At 41.2% G+C, this 17,426-nt stretch overlaps 3 protein-coding genes across 3 annotated transcripts; all 3 read right to left on the reverse strand.

The window, feature by feature from the left end:
* Window positions 1-596: 596 nt before the first annotated feature.
* On the reverse strand, window positions 597-5,916 carry LOC306708043 (homeobox protein Hox-A7-like). Its single transcript, XM_079175729.1, has 2 exons — window positions 2,779-5,916; window positions 597-1,915 (listed from the first exon to the last, which is right to left on the reverse strand). Exons 1-2 carry the CDS (start codon window positions 3,143-3,145, stop codon window positions 1,602-1,604), a joined length of 681 nt encoding a protein of 226 aa, XP_079031855.1. The 5' UTR covers window positions 3,146-5,916; the 3' UTR covers window positions 597-1,601.
* A 117-nt stretch (window positions 5,917-6,033) lies between these two features.
* Window positions 6,034-8,110, reverse strand: hoxa9a (homeobox A9a). The gene is made up of 2 exons (XM_079176750.1): window positions 7,547-8,110; window positions 6,034-7,188 (listed from the first exon to the last, which is right to left on the reverse strand). Exons 1-2 carry the CDS (start codon window positions 8,094-8,096, stop codon window positions 6,944-6,946), a joined length of 795 nt encoding a protein of 264 aa, XP_079032876.1. The 5' UTR covers window positions 8,097-8,110; the 3' UTR covers window positions 6,034-6,943.
* Window positions 8,111-11,728: 3,618 nt separating this feature from the next.
* LOC306708706 (homeobox protein Hox-A10-like) lies at window positions 11,729-14,275 on the reverse strand. The gene is made up of 2 exons (XM_079176623.1): window positions 13,413-14,275; window positions 11,729-12,626 (listed from the first exon to the last, which is right to left on the reverse strand). Exons 1-2 carry the CDS (start codon window positions 14,263-14,265, stop codon window positions 12,352-12,354), a joined length of 1,128 nt encoding a protein of 375 aa, XP_079032749.1. The 5' UTR covers window positions 14,266-14,275; the 3' UTR covers window positions 11,729-12,351.
* Window positions 14,276-17,426: the final 3,151 nt, after the last annotated feature.

The raw sequence follows: 17,426 nt of genomic DNA on the forward strand, positions 1-17,426 counted from the left end.
CGCGTGGAAGCCCGAGACCGTTAAATGAAAGGCTGCTGTATTCCGCTATTGGAAATTTGATATAAAAAGTTCATGTTCATGGCTCCCTGCCACGTGACAAGCTGCGGCCAATAGGAAGAGGAGCCGCGTCGTTAAGTTGTATTGCTATGTTGTAAATTTTCATAAACAACAACGGATTTATGACCCAGCGCTGGAGGGAGAGATGGGGAGAAAAGGGAGGGGGAGAGGCAGAGAAGGAAGGGGGCAGGTCACCGTCAGGCGCCATCTTACCGAGGACAGAGGGAATGCAGAGTTCAACAGTAATTTCCCTTCATCTGCAGCCTGCCCCATCTCGCATCCTCATAGTTCACATTCCCGAACTTAAGTGTTTACCTAACACTCATAACATAACTGCAACATGTTTCCTTACATGCAACCTAATATTGGTCACATTCAACAGCACTTAGTGACTTGGACATGTTATTACTCAGCCCGCGCCTGATATTTGAACTGTGGTTGTCGTTACAACTTCGCAAATATTACATACAAACAAATAGACAAGTAAAAGCTATTTTATTCCATTATATTTTCATTTACAGATTTGAGACATTCCCAGAGGTTATTTATTTGTTCACATGTTACTGATACTTCACATTGAAAACGTGGCCACTTAACCTAAATATATCACAGTATTTGCCCAAATTAGATTACAATAGCCTATTAATTTTACACCGACAAAAACTATTAACTTCATACTAAAATGAAATGCTGTTTAAATAAATAACATGCGTTTCTTGTTGGCATTAACAAACACGTCTGACATTTTGAGGCTACTTTTTTTCTCTAAATAGAATAGGCGAGGGAGTTTTACAGTACACGGCTAAGACTACAGCACACGTAAGGATTCTGTTTGTAGCAAAATAAGCAAGTTGACGAGGTAGGTTACATGAGATCATCCGAAACTAAACAATATTTCTGTTAATCCTGGGATGTATAGAGGGGTAAATAAGTAGCGAAAACAGGCATATAAACATTCCAAGTGATACGCAGTTATATTAAAAAAACAATAATACACTAACTGAAATCAAACGAAGCATCTAAATCACAGTTGGAGGCATTTAACAAAATATTCACTTTCAATCAGCCAAAGGCACATTTCAGCAGAATGGTGTATTTGTTCCCTTTAGAAATACAACCGTCTGTTGAGAAGAATCACTCGAATAGGTAGAATAGAATATTTTACGTCAATTTCAACATACGTTGAATTCCTTGTGTCAGCGCTTAATATTAGCACGTAAATATTAGGTAGTCTTTTGTTAAGGAATGTTGCCTCAGTAGTACGATCAGGTTAAATTACACGTCGTATATATAAAAATATAGTTTGGATAGGTAGGCCTTTAGTTAATATTGCTCTTTCTTGCAGAGCCTTTGAATGTGTTTTGGGTTTATACAGACCTACAGCCTACTGTTAAATGCTTATTACATAATTGCCTTCAGTTGTCATCCAATTAATCCGCCTATAAAGCTCTTAGTGCATGAATTGTATGTGAGAAACATTTGAGATGTATCCCTAATCCCTACTAAATAGTGTTTTTCATTAAATGCTCTGTCCGTGTCTTTCGTTACTTTGCAGCTGTTTCTGACTCCAAACCAGAGCTCCGGGTGTCTCCCGCTTCGTGCTCTCTGGTCTCTAAAACCGCCTGGTTATCACCGTCCTTTTCCCCGGGGATCGACGTGGATTCCTCCTTGTGGTCTTTTTTCCACTTCATCCTGCGATTCTGAAACCAGATTTTGATCTGTCTCTCCGTGAGGCAGAGAACATGGGCTATCTCGATCCTCCTCCTGCGGGTCAGGTACCGGTTGAAGTGGAACTCCTTCTCCAGCTCCAGGGTCTGGTACCGGGAGTAGGTCTGCCGCCCTCGCTTTCGATTTGGATCTGTGTAAGATAAGATGAGCTATTGCAAACTGTATTTAAAAAAGTTATACAGCATAAACCATCAATTATATGGTATTGAAATGTATACTGACAATAAAAATGATAAAACCATCATCACGTCTATTCTAGCCAGCTCATATTTTTTTTACATCATCGACACCCTCCCTCGCAGAACACACTCCTCACAGTCATATCAGTACAAGGGAAATACTGTTTTTGTAAACTTCTCTGCATCTATTTATAGCAGTCCTGCTGGGATGTTTGGCCCATCCTTTCATACAATGCATGCCTTTCCAATTAAATGCCAGTGACGCTCTGCGCACCAGAGGAGCTATAAGTAACTCGATTACAGCACCAACCAACACCTTCTCCCTCAAAATTATAACAAATGCCAATGTTTCAAACTGCTTGCATTCTAAATCCACTTGACTTCTTTATGTAGCCGACAACGCTGGTGCATATTGATCCAGCAATGTGTACGAGCGAGTTTCAGAAAATACCAGAGCCTCTGCAGTGCGACCCAATTAGAAAGGAGCTGCAGAGTGCAAGAGAACTGATTTACACAACAGACAGGTCTTTTTACAACCACAAAGGGGAGAAGAGGCTGTAAGAGTAATAGGAGTGCAGAGAAAACCCCCAGCGGCAAGGTCTCTGCGTACTGAACACACAGAAGCGCTGGCCAAATGAATTTATGGCTGCAGAACTCATTAGTTGCGCAATAAAAGTTTTACGATTCTTTCCATGCAACACCAATGGCTTCACGAAATTAATTGAACCACTAACGGCCAATGTAAGTATCCCAATGTTTTGTAAAAGCATTGACCTGAGGGCTTTGAAGTAGAACAGAAGAGACGGTATCATACCTGATGCTCTCATCCAGGGGTACATCCGGTATTGTTTGTCCGGCGGCAAGGTGAGGGGTCCCGGCTCCGGATGGCAGCAGCTGTCGGTGAACAGGCGGCTCTGGTCGAACAGGCTGCAGTGCAGTGTATGTGCGTCCTGCCCCTGGCCATATCCCGAGGTAAACACGGGACGGCTCTGATACACTGCATTATTGACGCTGTACACTCCAGACAGAGATGGTGAGAACGCAATGGCCGCAGCAGTCCGAGCCGAGGCATAGTCCTCTCCACTGGGTCCAATACTGCAAGACGCCCGTTCTACGTTTGGGAAGAGAGAACTACCCGCCGTATATTTGCTAAGAAGACCATCCACATAATAAGAACTCATATTTTTTCGCTCTGATTTGTTGGCCCAGAATCTTCAGTGTCGTTTTTACGAGGTAGCGTGATATATGACAGCAATACACCCTAGATTTACACCAAACCCCATTTTCACTCTGGACCAAAGAACTCACCCACGTGACTCGGGCCTGGCAGCTCTCACCCAATCAGCAAGCAGACATGGATATCATTATGGCGCAGGACTGCAGAGTGGGATTAACGCTTCACACACGATTACATACACACATGTAAACACATACGAGATACATTCTCACAATCCCAGTGTTCTAGAGGAAATTTAGGTTGTATTAGGTCATGTTGTTTATAATATATCTACTAACATTATAAATAACCATCTATATAAACCATCTAATTTAATAAAAAGCTTTATTTTTCTATTTCATACACCTTCGTATACAGAGCACTTACTTAATAATAACAAAAATAATCTACACACATTTATAGGCTACACTAATATACAGTACATATTTGGCTAAAATTGTGTCATAATTGTAAAGTAACTATTCCGACAGAATGTGATTTCGTTGGTTTGTTTAACCAAAATACTTAGGCTGTTTAAAAAAATGTACGGATGAAATATAACAATATTTTGATTAAAATGTACCTATAAGTGCAAACAATCGACGATGTGTAGAAACTGTATATTTTCTACTAGGTTGGAATATGATAGCTTTGAATTTGTGCACTGACACTGGATGTTTGAGGTGAGAATATGTCACAACAATTGTTACTTTAAGTATACAATTATAATCATCAATCCACCCTCCAGAGATGTTTTACTGGCATTACATTGTCACTGAAATGGTCCATAAGACCAATAATTAACTAATTAAAGCATGCCTACAATACAAAACTCAAAGATAAAAGAACACATCGTCAGAATTATACTGGACAAAAACAGAACTACAATAAAAGAAACAATAATAATAATACAAATAACACACCTTAAACTCGTTGCAATATTTGTGGCAGCCGATTATGTTTTGCGTATTGTAATTTAAATCGAAAACCCTATAGTGGAAATATATATTCTATTCAGGAAATTCAAAAATAAAGTAATACGTGCAAAGAGGAAACTGCTCATATTTTATGTTACTCTTAATAATCCTACCATCACTCAAGTTAACTAAGTTACAAATGAGTTGCGTCTATAAAGCGGTAGCCTATAAAAACATCCTAAAAAGTAAAACATTAAACAGAGCGACTTTCTGAGGGTGAACGCAGTAGGCTAATCTACACAGTGCTGACTGTTTCATTCTTCCCTGCTGAGCCGCAGGCTGGAGAAGCAGCTTCTGCACTGAGACTGTAAAAAGGTGTGAAATTATTTTTGCTGGACCCTTAAAAAATGTTACTACATTTTGTTCCCCAGTGCAGGTTCATTGAGGAGTGCTAAAATGGCAGGGTGATGTTGTGGAACAGTGTCGCCACCCTCTGGTGGCTAGTGAAAACTGCAGGGTGGGAACACAGCAGTGCGCAGGCGTTTTCTTTTTCTGCAGCAATCTGGTATTTAGTGCAAGACAAAACTAAAACAAATGAAGCTCAACATGTATGTTCCTCGTTGTTTTTTGAGCAGAGCGATGATGCGTTTTAACAGACATGTCCAGTTGTATTTAGAAAAAGCATCATCTATAGGCCAACCACTGCGTTTGAAGCTAGCTGCTTACTTTATTGCTCCTTTTCCTTTAGGATGGGCTCAGCAAAGGAGCAGAGGGCGGAAGGTTCCCAGGTAGAAACAAAGGATCGCTCCAAATGACCGTGAGTCCTGCGCGTCCCCGTCGGGGAAAGTCCAATAAAGCTGATCATTTCCGCTCGGCCTTTTGTCCAGGGCGCAGTCCCACAGAAAGAGAAGAAAAAACAAATGGGTGCCATTCTGGAAACGGCCTAATTGTGTCTGGACGGCCATAAAGCCATTACAACTGGAATGCCAGACAGTATAGCAGACCAGGCGTTTTATTGCACTGTCTCTGGCCGAGTCTTTGAAGTTTGGGTCCATCTGCGTCCCCTAACGCGTCACAACAGCACTCCAACTGAAGTCCGACTTACCTTCTAACTACCACAATCAGTGTATGTGAAGTCGTTAATAAGAGCTACAGCTGGTGTATCCGACAGAGCCGTTACGTAGGCCTATCTCAAACTTAGCAGCTCTGCAGCTAGCTCATGTTGGATTTGCACTGCTGTATTTTCTGTGCCCTTGTGCCAAATATTTACACCAACATGCAGAGACTTGAAGCTAGAGCTCTTCTCTAAAAAGTTTGGGATAGAATATTTGAGGTCACGTCGCGTCTAAAATCCCAAATTCCTTGTGCTGTTATATTTCATAATACTCCGTTCTTGGTTATAAACATGGCGCTAATGATGGAGCTTTAGGCCGAGCGGCCTCGTCATATCTGAGCTGAGCAGCAATACATCGCCTGCATTATTTTGGGCTTCAGCTGTTGAAGCCCTCGATGTCTTTTTTTTGGTTTTGTGTCCTCTCGCCTCGCAGCGCTTCGCACCCCATAAAAGGTTATAGCGGTAATTGTCTTTTATGGCTGCATACAGCTAACAACATCCTCTGCCAAGACGCAGCTCTTTCCCCAATCCAGTGTGTGTGTGTGTGTGTGTGTGTGTGTGTGTGTGTGTGTGTGTGGGTGAGAGAGAGAGTGTGTGTTCTCTACACATTGAAAGGCTTGAAGATATTTACAAAGACCTGTAAAATGTTGTTAATTTGCACTAATTTTGTATTCGTAATTGTTAAATTATCCAAATATTTAGTATGTTTCCTTTGTGTATTTGTGTGTGTGTGTGTGTGGGGGGGGGGGGGGGGGGGGATATTGATATAGTTGACGGCGGTAACCTTCATATTTTTTGCAGTGCAAAAAACACCATAAAAATACTTTTTTGTGCAGCGATAATTCTCGAATTGAGATTTTAGAAGAATAAAAATATCTCGATGCCAGGCCAAAATGTAATAAGAATGTGCATACATTCACAGACAGGCCTATAATTTGTTTTATTTAATAAATAAAGTACAAATTACATTTGCCAACCAAAAGTCAGACGGTCAGCAGACCGTGAGGTATTCAATAGCCTACAGTGTTTTATTTATTTCCCTCTCACTAACAAACATTATGTACTTTGAAAACGTTACTCCCTGAAATTCATAGTTCAGCATCTAATGCAAGCAAATCTATAATCCGCAATCGAAAAAAATAATATTATTGTAGGTAGTTGAAAGACCTAGGTAGTCAATCGTGTCGTGTGATATAGCTTCTATTACATGTTTTAATTTAGTGTATTAGCATTTTCAAGTGTTTTATGAGGTTTATGAACCTACTTCCAAATGCCATCGGTCTGGTATACGGGTCCAACGTTAGATTCAAACTCATGGTCATCAGTCATAGTTCTAGCAGTAAGGGATAAACAACAGCTAAATTAATACATTTGATAAACTATACATTCAGGGGACTCTGAGATAGACAACAAATATAACTACAAACAAGAGCACACACAGCTAGAAACATCCATACACAAACAAGCAAAGGGACCAGGCCAACTAATACACTTTAACGAGGTATTAATAAAATCAACAAGGGAAAAGAACAAATACAAAACGAGTGTGCACCCTTCAAATTGTGCAATATAAAGTCGCATCAAACTGAAGCCCAACATGCTTTTTTTTTACAAGACAAATAAGCCTAACAGCTTCTGTTATACAGAACAATAAGACAATGAGTTTAAAAACAAGGTCCAGCAGGGTTAAGAGCTTCCACACACAAAGCTCGCTAAATAGTATATCTACGGTTCAGTCAATCTCTTTCGGTGCGCCTTCTTTATTAAACTTCTTCATCTTCATCCTGCGGTTCTGGAACCAGATTTTAACCTGTCTCTCGGTGAGGTTTAACTGCCTCGCCACCTCGTACCTACGGTCCCTGGTCAGGTAGGTGTTAAAGAGGAACTCTTTCTCCAGCTCCAGGATCTGGTGCTTGGTGTACGGACAGCGCTTTTTTCTCGTGGCACTCGCGTGGAGCCAGTTGGCCACTGGGTTATCTGGAAAGAGTGGGGTGCGACATTGGTGTGAGGGGTCGGTGCCGGGGTGACCAAATGCAAAAAAAAAACAACATCACTCATAATTTGGCTCAGACCAAAAAAATATCCCCTCTGATCAGAAGAAAATGGCTACATCCAAATAAAACCTAACCCTATTTCTTCTAGCTCACGTTCACTTTAAGCTGCAAAAGGTTATCTAATATAACAATGGGAGCTGGGCCATTAACAGTCCCCATAAGGAAATGGCACGTTCAGAATGGCATCTGTTCAGACGCGCACCCCCATCACGCACCCCAGTCGTCACCGCTTTATGCGATGTAAATAGACTATAAACATAGAGGGGTCTGCAGCGACTTACTTGGATCAATGCCCGGTTTCTCTTCACCTTCCCCGCTCGTGTCCCCTCCTTGGCCGGACAGTGTGTCCTTTTCCACCGGTGGTGCCGTCGCTACCGTCCCGTTGGCGTAATCAGAGAGCAGCAGCGCTGTATGGGAGCCGGGCAGCGCGCCGTCAGCTCGCGTAGCAAGACTCTCCGGTTTGATTCCGTAGTGATGGGTCGTCGGTAATCCGGCCATGGGCAGAGAACCAGACATCGGCTCCAGCAGCCATGACTGATAGCGGCCATCTGAATCTGCACCGACCGGGCCTTGAGGATGCCCATAATGGTGATACACAGAAGAAACAGTGCCTGGGAACGGAGCAGGGACGTGACTCCACGATGGCCCGAATACCGGAGGTTTGGACGGGAAGGTGCAGGTTCCGAGCTCGCTGTGGTCGCTAATCGAGGCGGGCTGCCTGGAGTGCTGCAGCCCAGGACCGGAGGGGTATCTCGGCACAGAGAGCTCCTCGCTCTCCGGCAAAATGAGGGAATCGACGTAGTAACTAGTCAATGTTCCGGATGTCGACATGGCAGAAAAATTATACGTTCACATGTAAGCAGCCATACAGCAGATTCATGCAAAAGTAAAACGTGCACACACACCACACACACATACACACGCAGTAAACCCAGCCTCACAAAATAACAATGTGGAGAAATCAAGTAGCAACTTGGCCCCACAGAGAACTACAGTGGGCTTGTAATGGGGAGACAGGCTGCCATGCCATTGGGTAGCAGACACACGTGATCATAAAGGCTGAACAATAAAGGATAAATCAATCTCTTTGGTCATTAAATACTCACCCGTTTTCCTATAACAACCTTTAGTTTTAAAGCTAAGAATTATCAGGATATTATTTAGATCTACAAGACGGAAATATAGAATAACTGATTGAAAAAGGTGTTTTACAGTACCTTAGCCAACTGCTGCTGATGAAATTACATTTGGTTATCCAAAACGATGCAGTGTGTTTTTGGAGGCCCTATTTTACGAGGTTCTTTATAGGACACGTAAGCACCCTGCCATTGCTGTTCACCAAAACACATTGTAACCACCGCTATATTAAAGCAACTTAGCAGCTCAAATCTGAAACAAAGCATGGATCTCAAATAACCACAATTCAATTTTTCTTTATTTGTTCTTTTTCGGCTGTATCAGACATACACGTCCGTATACTTCCCTTTTTTTTCAGCTTCACACATTGAACAATTGTATAGAATGACGCACTACAATATATGCGGTAATGTCTAACATTAGGCGGCTAAAACTGTTATTTTCAGTTTAACATTTCTAAAAAAGATAGTTTGTCGACCTGTGCTGTTTAAAACATATAAGCATAATGTGTATCTGGGCTGATATTTCAATAACCGTATTTCGTGATTTAGCTTTTAGTTGATAGCCCACTTCACGTATATGTTATGGCTACAGCTTTAACATCTAATAATCCACATTACTGTCTTACCGAGGATAATGCAGATCTATGTACATTTCTCATAGTCAGAAGAATAACTCAATCAGCATCATTATTTCTTTAAAATGGGAAAGATTTTATTTAGAAATTTTCAATCAAATTAACAAAAGAGAAAATCAAGCAGTTTGACGTGTTCGTTTGGCTATAATAACGGTGTAAAACCACTGGCATCAAATAAAAAATAACATTTACGGGATAGCTTATGACTGCATATTATTACATCTGAAACAATAGTTGGGTTTCAAAATATAAATATATTATACGATGAATTAAAATATCTAAGGGAAACAGAATAAATGTGGTGAAAATGTAGTTTTGACCGACTGAATTAACTTGTGATACCCAAATATTTAATGAAGATTTTACAAATACCATTAATGGCTCATAGTTTCTCGTAGTTGAACCCAAGCGTTTATTATTCACACAGCCGTTATCACTTGTATAGGCCTTTACGTCGCCATCATCACCACCACCAACAAATTAACTGCAATGCCTGCTTGCAGCCAGTGCCTCGGTGTAACGTTACACTAAATATAGCTAAGAATATGCGTAATGTGGTGCTTGTGGTTTTCCCCTTTTAAAACGAAATGGTGCGAGCAGTGGCGAACACCAGGAGACAAGAGCACATTTAAAATATGAGTACTAGAGATTGAGATTATAATATACTAACACGCATATTCAATTTAATTAATTAATTATAAGGACATCGCCCGCTAGAAGCGTTAACATACAAATAATTAAATAAATGCATACATATTAACTTTGTATTTGTGGAAAATTCATATGTCAACTGGCACATGCATTTAGCTAAAAACATTGTATCACAATAATAAAATACTGAGAATGTATGTATATTTCAGAAAGCATTAATAACTGAATCGCAATGCAGATTTGTTTTTACTAAATGCTTATAAGCGTCCACAATATCCTAAACCTAACTCCACATTGCAGATCACGTCTACAAAACAGCAACCTTGAGTTCGCACACATTACGCTGCGGCTTTTATTTATCACCAGCAAATAAACGAAGGGCTTGGCCAACACCCCACAAGGCCACAGGCAATTCAACGCGCAGGAATACTCTCTACTCAGGTCTTACTTTTGCATTTAGTAGGTAGAGAAGCAAAGGAAATGGGCGCAAGCTGTCCACAATGTGCATTCTGGTTGCAAGCTATCACCTCAATGGTAGTTGCACTTTATTTGGCCAGCAGAGATCAAACAAGCCGAGGGGGCAAAGGAGCGGCTGTCCTCCTATTTGTGCACTAAAAGTTAGAATAGACAAACACCTTCAGAGGAGGAAAAGACGCCACTTTGCCAATGGCTCTCAGGCTGTAAACCTAAATCAGGGTGTTTTTTTCACCCAGTTTACCGCAGGGGCTATTCACTTCTTTTGCCTCTGCAGATAACAGCCTGTCTGGCGGATCTAAATATCGCCATAAAGCCCTTCCCCTCCTTTTGTCTGAGCCACTATTGCGCAGCGGAAGCATCCGGTCTCATTGCCCACGGAGGTCGCTGTTGTCCAATTCACCTTCCCCTTCCCCTCCACTGCAGTGGTCGTAACCGAGGCCTTGTCTGGCGTGTCTGCGTCACTGCTACTCACGGAAAACACTCACGGTTTAACCCTAATCCCAAGTCCACGACGCATACTGCAGCTCTGCTTTGATCACGTTTAGATTCAGCACACACGCGTGGGCTTATTTTAACGACGAATTACAAGTAGCAAAGTCTAAAGAAAACATTGCAGGAGACAGGTTAAGAATATAGCCTACACAATAGCCAATCAACCTTCCTCGGTTTATAAACCAGGGAGTTTTAGAACATGCTTGCAAGACACATCTCCACAATTTTCATCAAATCCCATCATCTTTATGTCCCCGATTTGCTTCCCATTTGGTTTTGATGTGTGGAACTGCGGCAATTAAGACAGTTTCATGTTGCAGAGTTAGAAATGGACCCCAACAACATGAAACTACCTAAACCACTCGACAGTCGATCCGGGCCTCAAGTGAAACACAATCAGCCAATTCGTAATGCACCGTGGTCATCAGTCCCGTCACCAAGTGTCCAAAATGCGTCTGTATTGAGAAAGTACAACTGTTTTGTACACACGAAGCCGGTGCAACAAGGCACAAAAGGACACATTCACATTGATAAATGGACTTACCCGATCCTCGAAATATTAATCCTAGTATTCCAAAACTAAACTAAAGCAGAAGGTAATGTATCATATCCACAGTGTATCTGTACAGTTCGAATTTCTAGCTGAGAGCCGGGCCTCCTCTCCGTCTGGAAGACTCTCCCACGACTGAAGCTGCTCTTAGAGGAGAGGGAGAAACCTCATATAGCAGGCAGTCATAAAACTCTACAATAGCCGGCTGGGCATGCAGCAAGACGGCTTATAGCCTAATATCTTAATTATTTCCGATCTCCATTACATTAGCCTCCAGAACATTTGTTAGCCAGTTCACCAAAAAAAACTGTTGAGTCTCCAGCAATGGAGCCCGTATTATTTGGGATTTGGGATTTGAACAAATCTATTTTTGTAATTTTGTAGAATACACTGACTGAATATAATCCCATAGTACAAACATACAGGCAGATACTCCTCAATGCTAGCTGATAATTTATTAAGCATTACACAAAAACACTGTCATATGTACACAGAAATATACAATAAAAACATTCCTACTACACTTTGCACACCGGTCTCGTGTAAACGTCCTCAACATGATTAAAGATTCAACTCATACATTTAGCTCATACATAGAAAAGGCCTATATTATGGTAGACTACATCTAATGGTCAAAGGTGAATTATTCTACCCTTGGTGATACATGGGCATTATATCCCAGTGGTTTGAAATTGTTTTTATTATGATAACTTTATATCATGCAATTCCAATTAAAAGAAAATAAATTGATATTTGTTTGAGTAAATTTAAAGATATTATATTTGTCAGCGGTGGGGAGAGAAGTGGTCATTTTAAGCCACCTTTCAGGGCACAATGTTTTTTTTAAATTGCGTTAATTTAAGTCCACTGACAACACTATCCAACCATACGACAGAAGTGACAGAAACAGTTCAACAATACAAAAACACAACATCGGAAAACAATCAAATTGAACTCATAACGTTCACTTTTTTCCCCCCTTTTCTTATTCTCAGTGGCTCACAGAGGACGATACATCAACTTTAAGCGTGTCTGGAAATAAACCCCACAGTGAAATGAGTCAATGTGTGGACAGTGGTGAGAAGGGTGAGGGGCATTGCTTTCACCAGTGATCTTCTATTTCAATGTGATCACCTTGTTCATCATGAAAATCCGTAGTTGGAGGTGAGCTCCCGGATCCTATTTTCCCGCGTCATTTTCTTCAGTTTCATCCTGCGGTTCTGGAACCAGATTTTAACTTGTCTGTCCGTCAGGTGGACGCCTTTACTGATCTCTAGGCGGCGCTCTCGGGTCAGGTACATGTTGAAGAGGAACTCCTTCTCCAGCTCCAGTGTCTGATGCTTGGTGTATGGACAGCGTTTCTTCCGGCCGCTTTTTGCTGTCAGCCAGTTGGCCGTGCTTTCACTTTTTGTTTCTCCTACAGAAAATGGCAGATACATGGTTTTACGCATTGGAACATGGGATAGTGTGTGTGTGTCTGTGTGTGTGTGTGTGTGTGTGTGTGTGTGTGTGTATGTGTGTGTGTGTGTGTGTAATGTATCTAGGAGTGTTTACGGTTGTGTTATACACACGTTACAGTAACGTGTGTGTTTGTGTGTGTGTGTCTTATGCGTAAACTATGGCTGCTTTGTTAGACTCAGACTTGACTTAGAGTTGAAACGTCAGTAATAGTTTGAAAATATCACATGAACATTTGACACCAATGGTGCAGTGAAACAAATCTTGTTTTGTGGCATATGTCGTCAAAGAATAAAAAGACTGTGAAAATATCAAAGGCCTACACAAATACACGTAGGCCTAAGAACATTTTACGCAGCGCTCAGAAAAATGCTGGCTTAAGGTATAGGTAGATAATATGTATTATATTTTATTTTACAATAATTCCTTTATTTTGTTTATTTGAAATAACACTTTAGTATTGTTTAATAATTGACTTTTTCCGGTTTTACGCATATTATTTCGGGGCGTAATCATGCACATATACATCATAACGTACTCATATTACAACAACTTAGAGACAAAAGACTTAGAGAATATAATATGTCAATGCAACGTTCCCATACCCGTGTTTTGACTTGGCATTGCAAGTCTATCCAGTAAAATAGAACTACACAGGTGCCATTATTAAAAAGCCTCAGTCTACCTGCACTGCATGCAAACAAAGCCACAGTATAGGACCACACCTATTCTGAACTGTGATTACCTTTAGTTGTCTTTGCTGGTCTCTCTTTAGCATGCTCTTCCGTCTCGTCAGCTGAAGAGACTTCTGCATCCGAGGACTCGCGTGCCTCCTCGGTCCCCGGTGTAGCGTGAGCCTGCAGGTCGGCGTTTCCCGAGGACACGGACTCCTCGGTGTTCCTCCCTTCCTGCGTCGTGGCTGGAGTAGTTGGTGGTGTGTGGAAGCGAGCAGGAGCAATGGGGTGTAGGCCAAAATGAGAATGGGAAGGGTTCGGCTGGGGGCTGTTGGTGTTGTAAAGTTTATGAGAATGTGCGTGCGTCTGAGACAAGCGGAAGTAGCCCGGCACAGGCACTGAGCCCCCGCCGCCACCATCGGTAACTGTACAAGAACTCGAGCCTAGGCCCGCTGCTGTTAACCTCGAATATGTAAGATCTTCGGCGGTTGAGGCTTTAGGGCACTTCGGCTGCTCATACAGGCAGTAGGTGCTCTCCTCCTTAATATTCTGCGGGAACGAGCAGGGTGCGACCTGGGGACCCACCGGGTGCTCCTGGTCCATTCGACATGACCTCTGCGCGTCCATCCACATTTCCATGCTGGACATGTACGCACTAGAGGCGGAGACCATGTTTTGGGGACCCACCTCGCAGCGCTTCCCCATACCTGGGAAGTATCCATAGTTGTGTAGTCCGTAAGGCACTTCTGTAGCGGCGCTATGAGGCACGCACACCGCGCTCCCAGCATAGTGACTTCCGCCGCTCTCGGTGCGGCCACCGATCAGAGAATCCACTAAAAACGCATTTCCTGACGGACTGTCTGAACATGACATTATTGTGGTGTATTTTGGCGAGGGGAGAAGATAGCCCTTTCTGGCTGACATTTCTTGTGCAAAACATGCTGGATATGATTAGAGGCACCCCCCTCTCCGCCGTGCAGACTGTAAAACCAATGGAAATGCTGGAAGACGGGCAGTCCCTCCCATTCCGTGGCTACGTAGCAGCCGGAGCCATATCCATCATGGAGCTGAGACGGAGAAAAAGGCAGCAGAGCAATCAGTGTGCTCCCTCACCTTGCCTTAATGCACCACCATTACCCCCTAGAAGGGGCGAGGTCCAGCATGATACAAAGTTGAAAAATGTATATATATATATATTGAAAAGCAACATTTCATAAATGTAATCGTTTAACAAGCGTTAAAATCCCTTCCCAACCAGTCCTGTCTTAAGACCTGATTGTTTGTTCATTCAAATCAAATGTTACCACAAAGCTCATTAGGTGCAAAACAGAAGTATCAGATTCATAAAACAAAAATGAATACTCAAGTGAGAGTCATGGTCAAATGAAACTATACAAATATGGTCTTAAATTGAGTTTTTAAAAAGCTGCAGAACCCACCAACAAGGACAAACAATATGAAGGCAATGGGACTTAGAGTACAATGTGTTTAATTGTAGGTAGAATTCGCCTCTAGCGAAATGACTTGGCAAAAAGCCGTTTTGGTGCATCCATTAGCCTGAAGACAGACTGGGCACTTCCGCACTAAATGTAAAGGTGCTAAAATTAGTGTTGCCAGGAGATTAAGAGTACTGTTAAACATTCTTTGTTCTTTCTTTACAATCTACAGAAACGGTCTGGCGTGTGTCAATGTGTGTTATAATATATATATATATATATATATATATATATATATATATATATATATATATATATATACACACATACATAGCCGACATATAGTCACCTAGGCTACTTACAGAATGATTAAATGTGTATGTTTACTTTTTTTTAGTTTTGTTGTCCTTGTCTTTAGCTGTATGTCTATTTTCTGTGCAAGTACAGTGGGACTAACAACAAAAAAATATTATTTGTACGTAGTCATATCTGGCATATAAAGCTGATTCTGATTCTTGATTTTCGCAGAACAGGGAACGTCTTTGAAGTGGTCAACATCAAGTTGACTTCGTTGAACTGTCTACTATTACGTTAAACATAACCATTTTTTATTTAAGATTGTGGACGAATATTGGATAATGTAAATCTTGATTATGTTAAATTCAGTAAGATTAACCAAGCTATCTCCGTGCGTAAACAACAGCAAACCAATCCCTTGACACCAGTAACAAAAAGCAAATAAGGATAAAATAACGAAAGAAAGCCTTTATAGATTAAATTGTTTTCTTAAGACTAACTGCACCTTTTACACATTAAATTCTTGAAATGCCATATGTAATTTCCTGTATTAGAGCCTATTAGGCTTTGCTTTTCTTCTTCGTGATATATAAAACTACTCAGGATATCATTTTACATTTCACTCTAAAACTAAGTATTTTCTTAGATATTTTTGAAATTAGGATTTGTAGTAATAATGGTTGTACTCCTGAGAGTTTTCACCAATTAAGGATATGGAAATTAGTTAATATATATATATATATATTTATATCTATATATAACTAGTCATTACGCATTGCACAAAAAAGGTTAAATCTGGATGTGCTTTCCTTCACAGGTTATATGAACAAATGTGTTTTTAAGAAAAAACTGCGGTACAACAAATACAAAATAAAAAATACTCTGTACAAAATATATATATTTGTTAAAGTGCCAAAGTATTGATCACGGCGTTGTGCAAGGAACAGGCTCAATGTGCCAAAAGAAAGCAGACATAAAGCTTGTCATCCTGTCGGTCCAATTTGGGGCAATAAGGGCCACAATAAAACTCTCCTTCCATCTCGTAGTGTCCTTGGCCATGTGCAGTCTATTGCTCTCTCCAGGTTGAAGTTAATATCGGCCAGCTTTGCCATTACCAGGCCCAGGTGGCCGCTAGCCCCCCGGGTTTGTTTGCAGCCTGTTGTACTGAAATGAGGAAATTTCGGAGAAATTCATAAATCGAGCCCATTTAGGTTTTCAAACGCTCTTGTCATTGACAGCTCATTTATGTGCACTGGCGTAGATTTTTAGCGTGTCGACTGTGGACATTTGTCAATCGCTCGTGCTCAAAATGCACATATTTCAAATGACTTAAATGACTGAAAGTTGGTTGAGGGCTATTGATGTATACACGAAATAATACAATATTGTATTTCAAAAGACAAAATATAATTTGTTGAAATATATAAAGAAAAGTGCATTTTCTCCAGCGCCGTACGCCGAGCATTTTTTGCCCGTCTAGTGGATTCCCCCAAAACCATAAAATAATTCACTGCAGAGTTGACCTACTAAACAAAGTTTGTATACTCTTCCCCACAGTGGCCTGTTCCTTAAGGGACATATGAGCTAGTTAGGAAATTAAATACATCCATTAATTATCTGTGCCCAGTATTACATTGTTTTGGCTTATACACGCACACACTTCATGGTGTTGTACTGGCATTGGGGCCTATCGATATCTTTGTGTTACAGTTATTAATTGTTGCTATTAAATCTTCATTTTCACAGCTGCCCGGCTATTATATCCCCAAAACAGTTCACTCTGACCACTGGCTTTGATCCGGCCCATATAATCGTGGCCGAAGAGGCCGTTTGAGTCGTATCATGTTCGTCCCGAGTGCAGTTATGAACAATAATGCGGCGTTTTATTACATCCAGCGGAAGCATTTATTTTTCACAAGAGACAAAGGAGAAAGAGACTCTGTCCACACGCATTAAGGTCCAGAATAGTAACCCACCACTCGGACTGACACCGAATACCCTCAGTGCAGCTCTATATCTGTGACAGGAAGGAAAAGGAGACGCGGTTGCTGCCCTATCACAATCAGATCGACTTTTCTAATAGCAGCTTGTATCCACTTGGCACGTACAGCGAATAATGTGTTTTGGAAAGACGTCAAATGGTGTTAGCGGATTCTTTGAAGAGGAAGACGAGGAGGAGGAACGAGCAAACAAGCCAGCTGCTGTGTTTTAAGATGAGCTGCATTAGAATGTGAACCATCTGAAAAATAGAATCATATGTTTTGTATCCAGTACCGCTGCTTACTGTATCGTTAACATACTAACTGTATCCATTTGTTTTATAATTAATGCAGATTTTTCCCCAAATCCAAA

This window comes from Pholis gunnellus (assembly GCF_910591455.1).
Source record: "Pholis gunnellus genome assembly, chromosome: 16".
In the NCBI taxonomy this organism is placed as follows: Eukaryota; Metazoa; Chordata; class Actinopteri; order Perciformes; family Pholidae; genus Pholis; species Pholis gunnellus.

Bases quoted from the DNA above. Each gene is read 5' to 3' on its own strand.
- LOC306708043 (XM_079175729.1), bottom strand. From the start codon at position 3,145: ATGAGTTCTTATTATGTGGATGGTCTTCTTAGCAAATATACGGCGGGT. The intron at 1,916-2,778 runs GTATGATACCGT...TATCTTACACAG, and splicing joins CCCCTGGATGAGAGCATCAG to ATCCAAATCGAAAGCGAGGG.
- LOC306708706 (XM_079176623.1), bottom strand. From the start codon at position 14,265: ATGTCAGCCAGAAAGGGCTATCTTCTCCCCTCGCCAAAATACACCACA. The intron at 12,627-13,412 runs GTAATCACAGTT...CATTTTCTGTAG, and splicing joins ACCAGCAAAGACAACTAAAG to GAGAAACAAAAAGTGAAAGC.
- hoxa9a (XM_079176750.1), bottom strand. From the start codon at position 8,096: ATGTCGACATCCGGAACATTGACTAGTTACTACGTCGATTCCCTCATT. The intron at 7,189-7,546 runs GTAAGTCGCTGC...CACTCTTTCCAG, and splicing joins GAAACCGGGCATTGATCCAA to ATAACCCAGTGGCCAACTGG.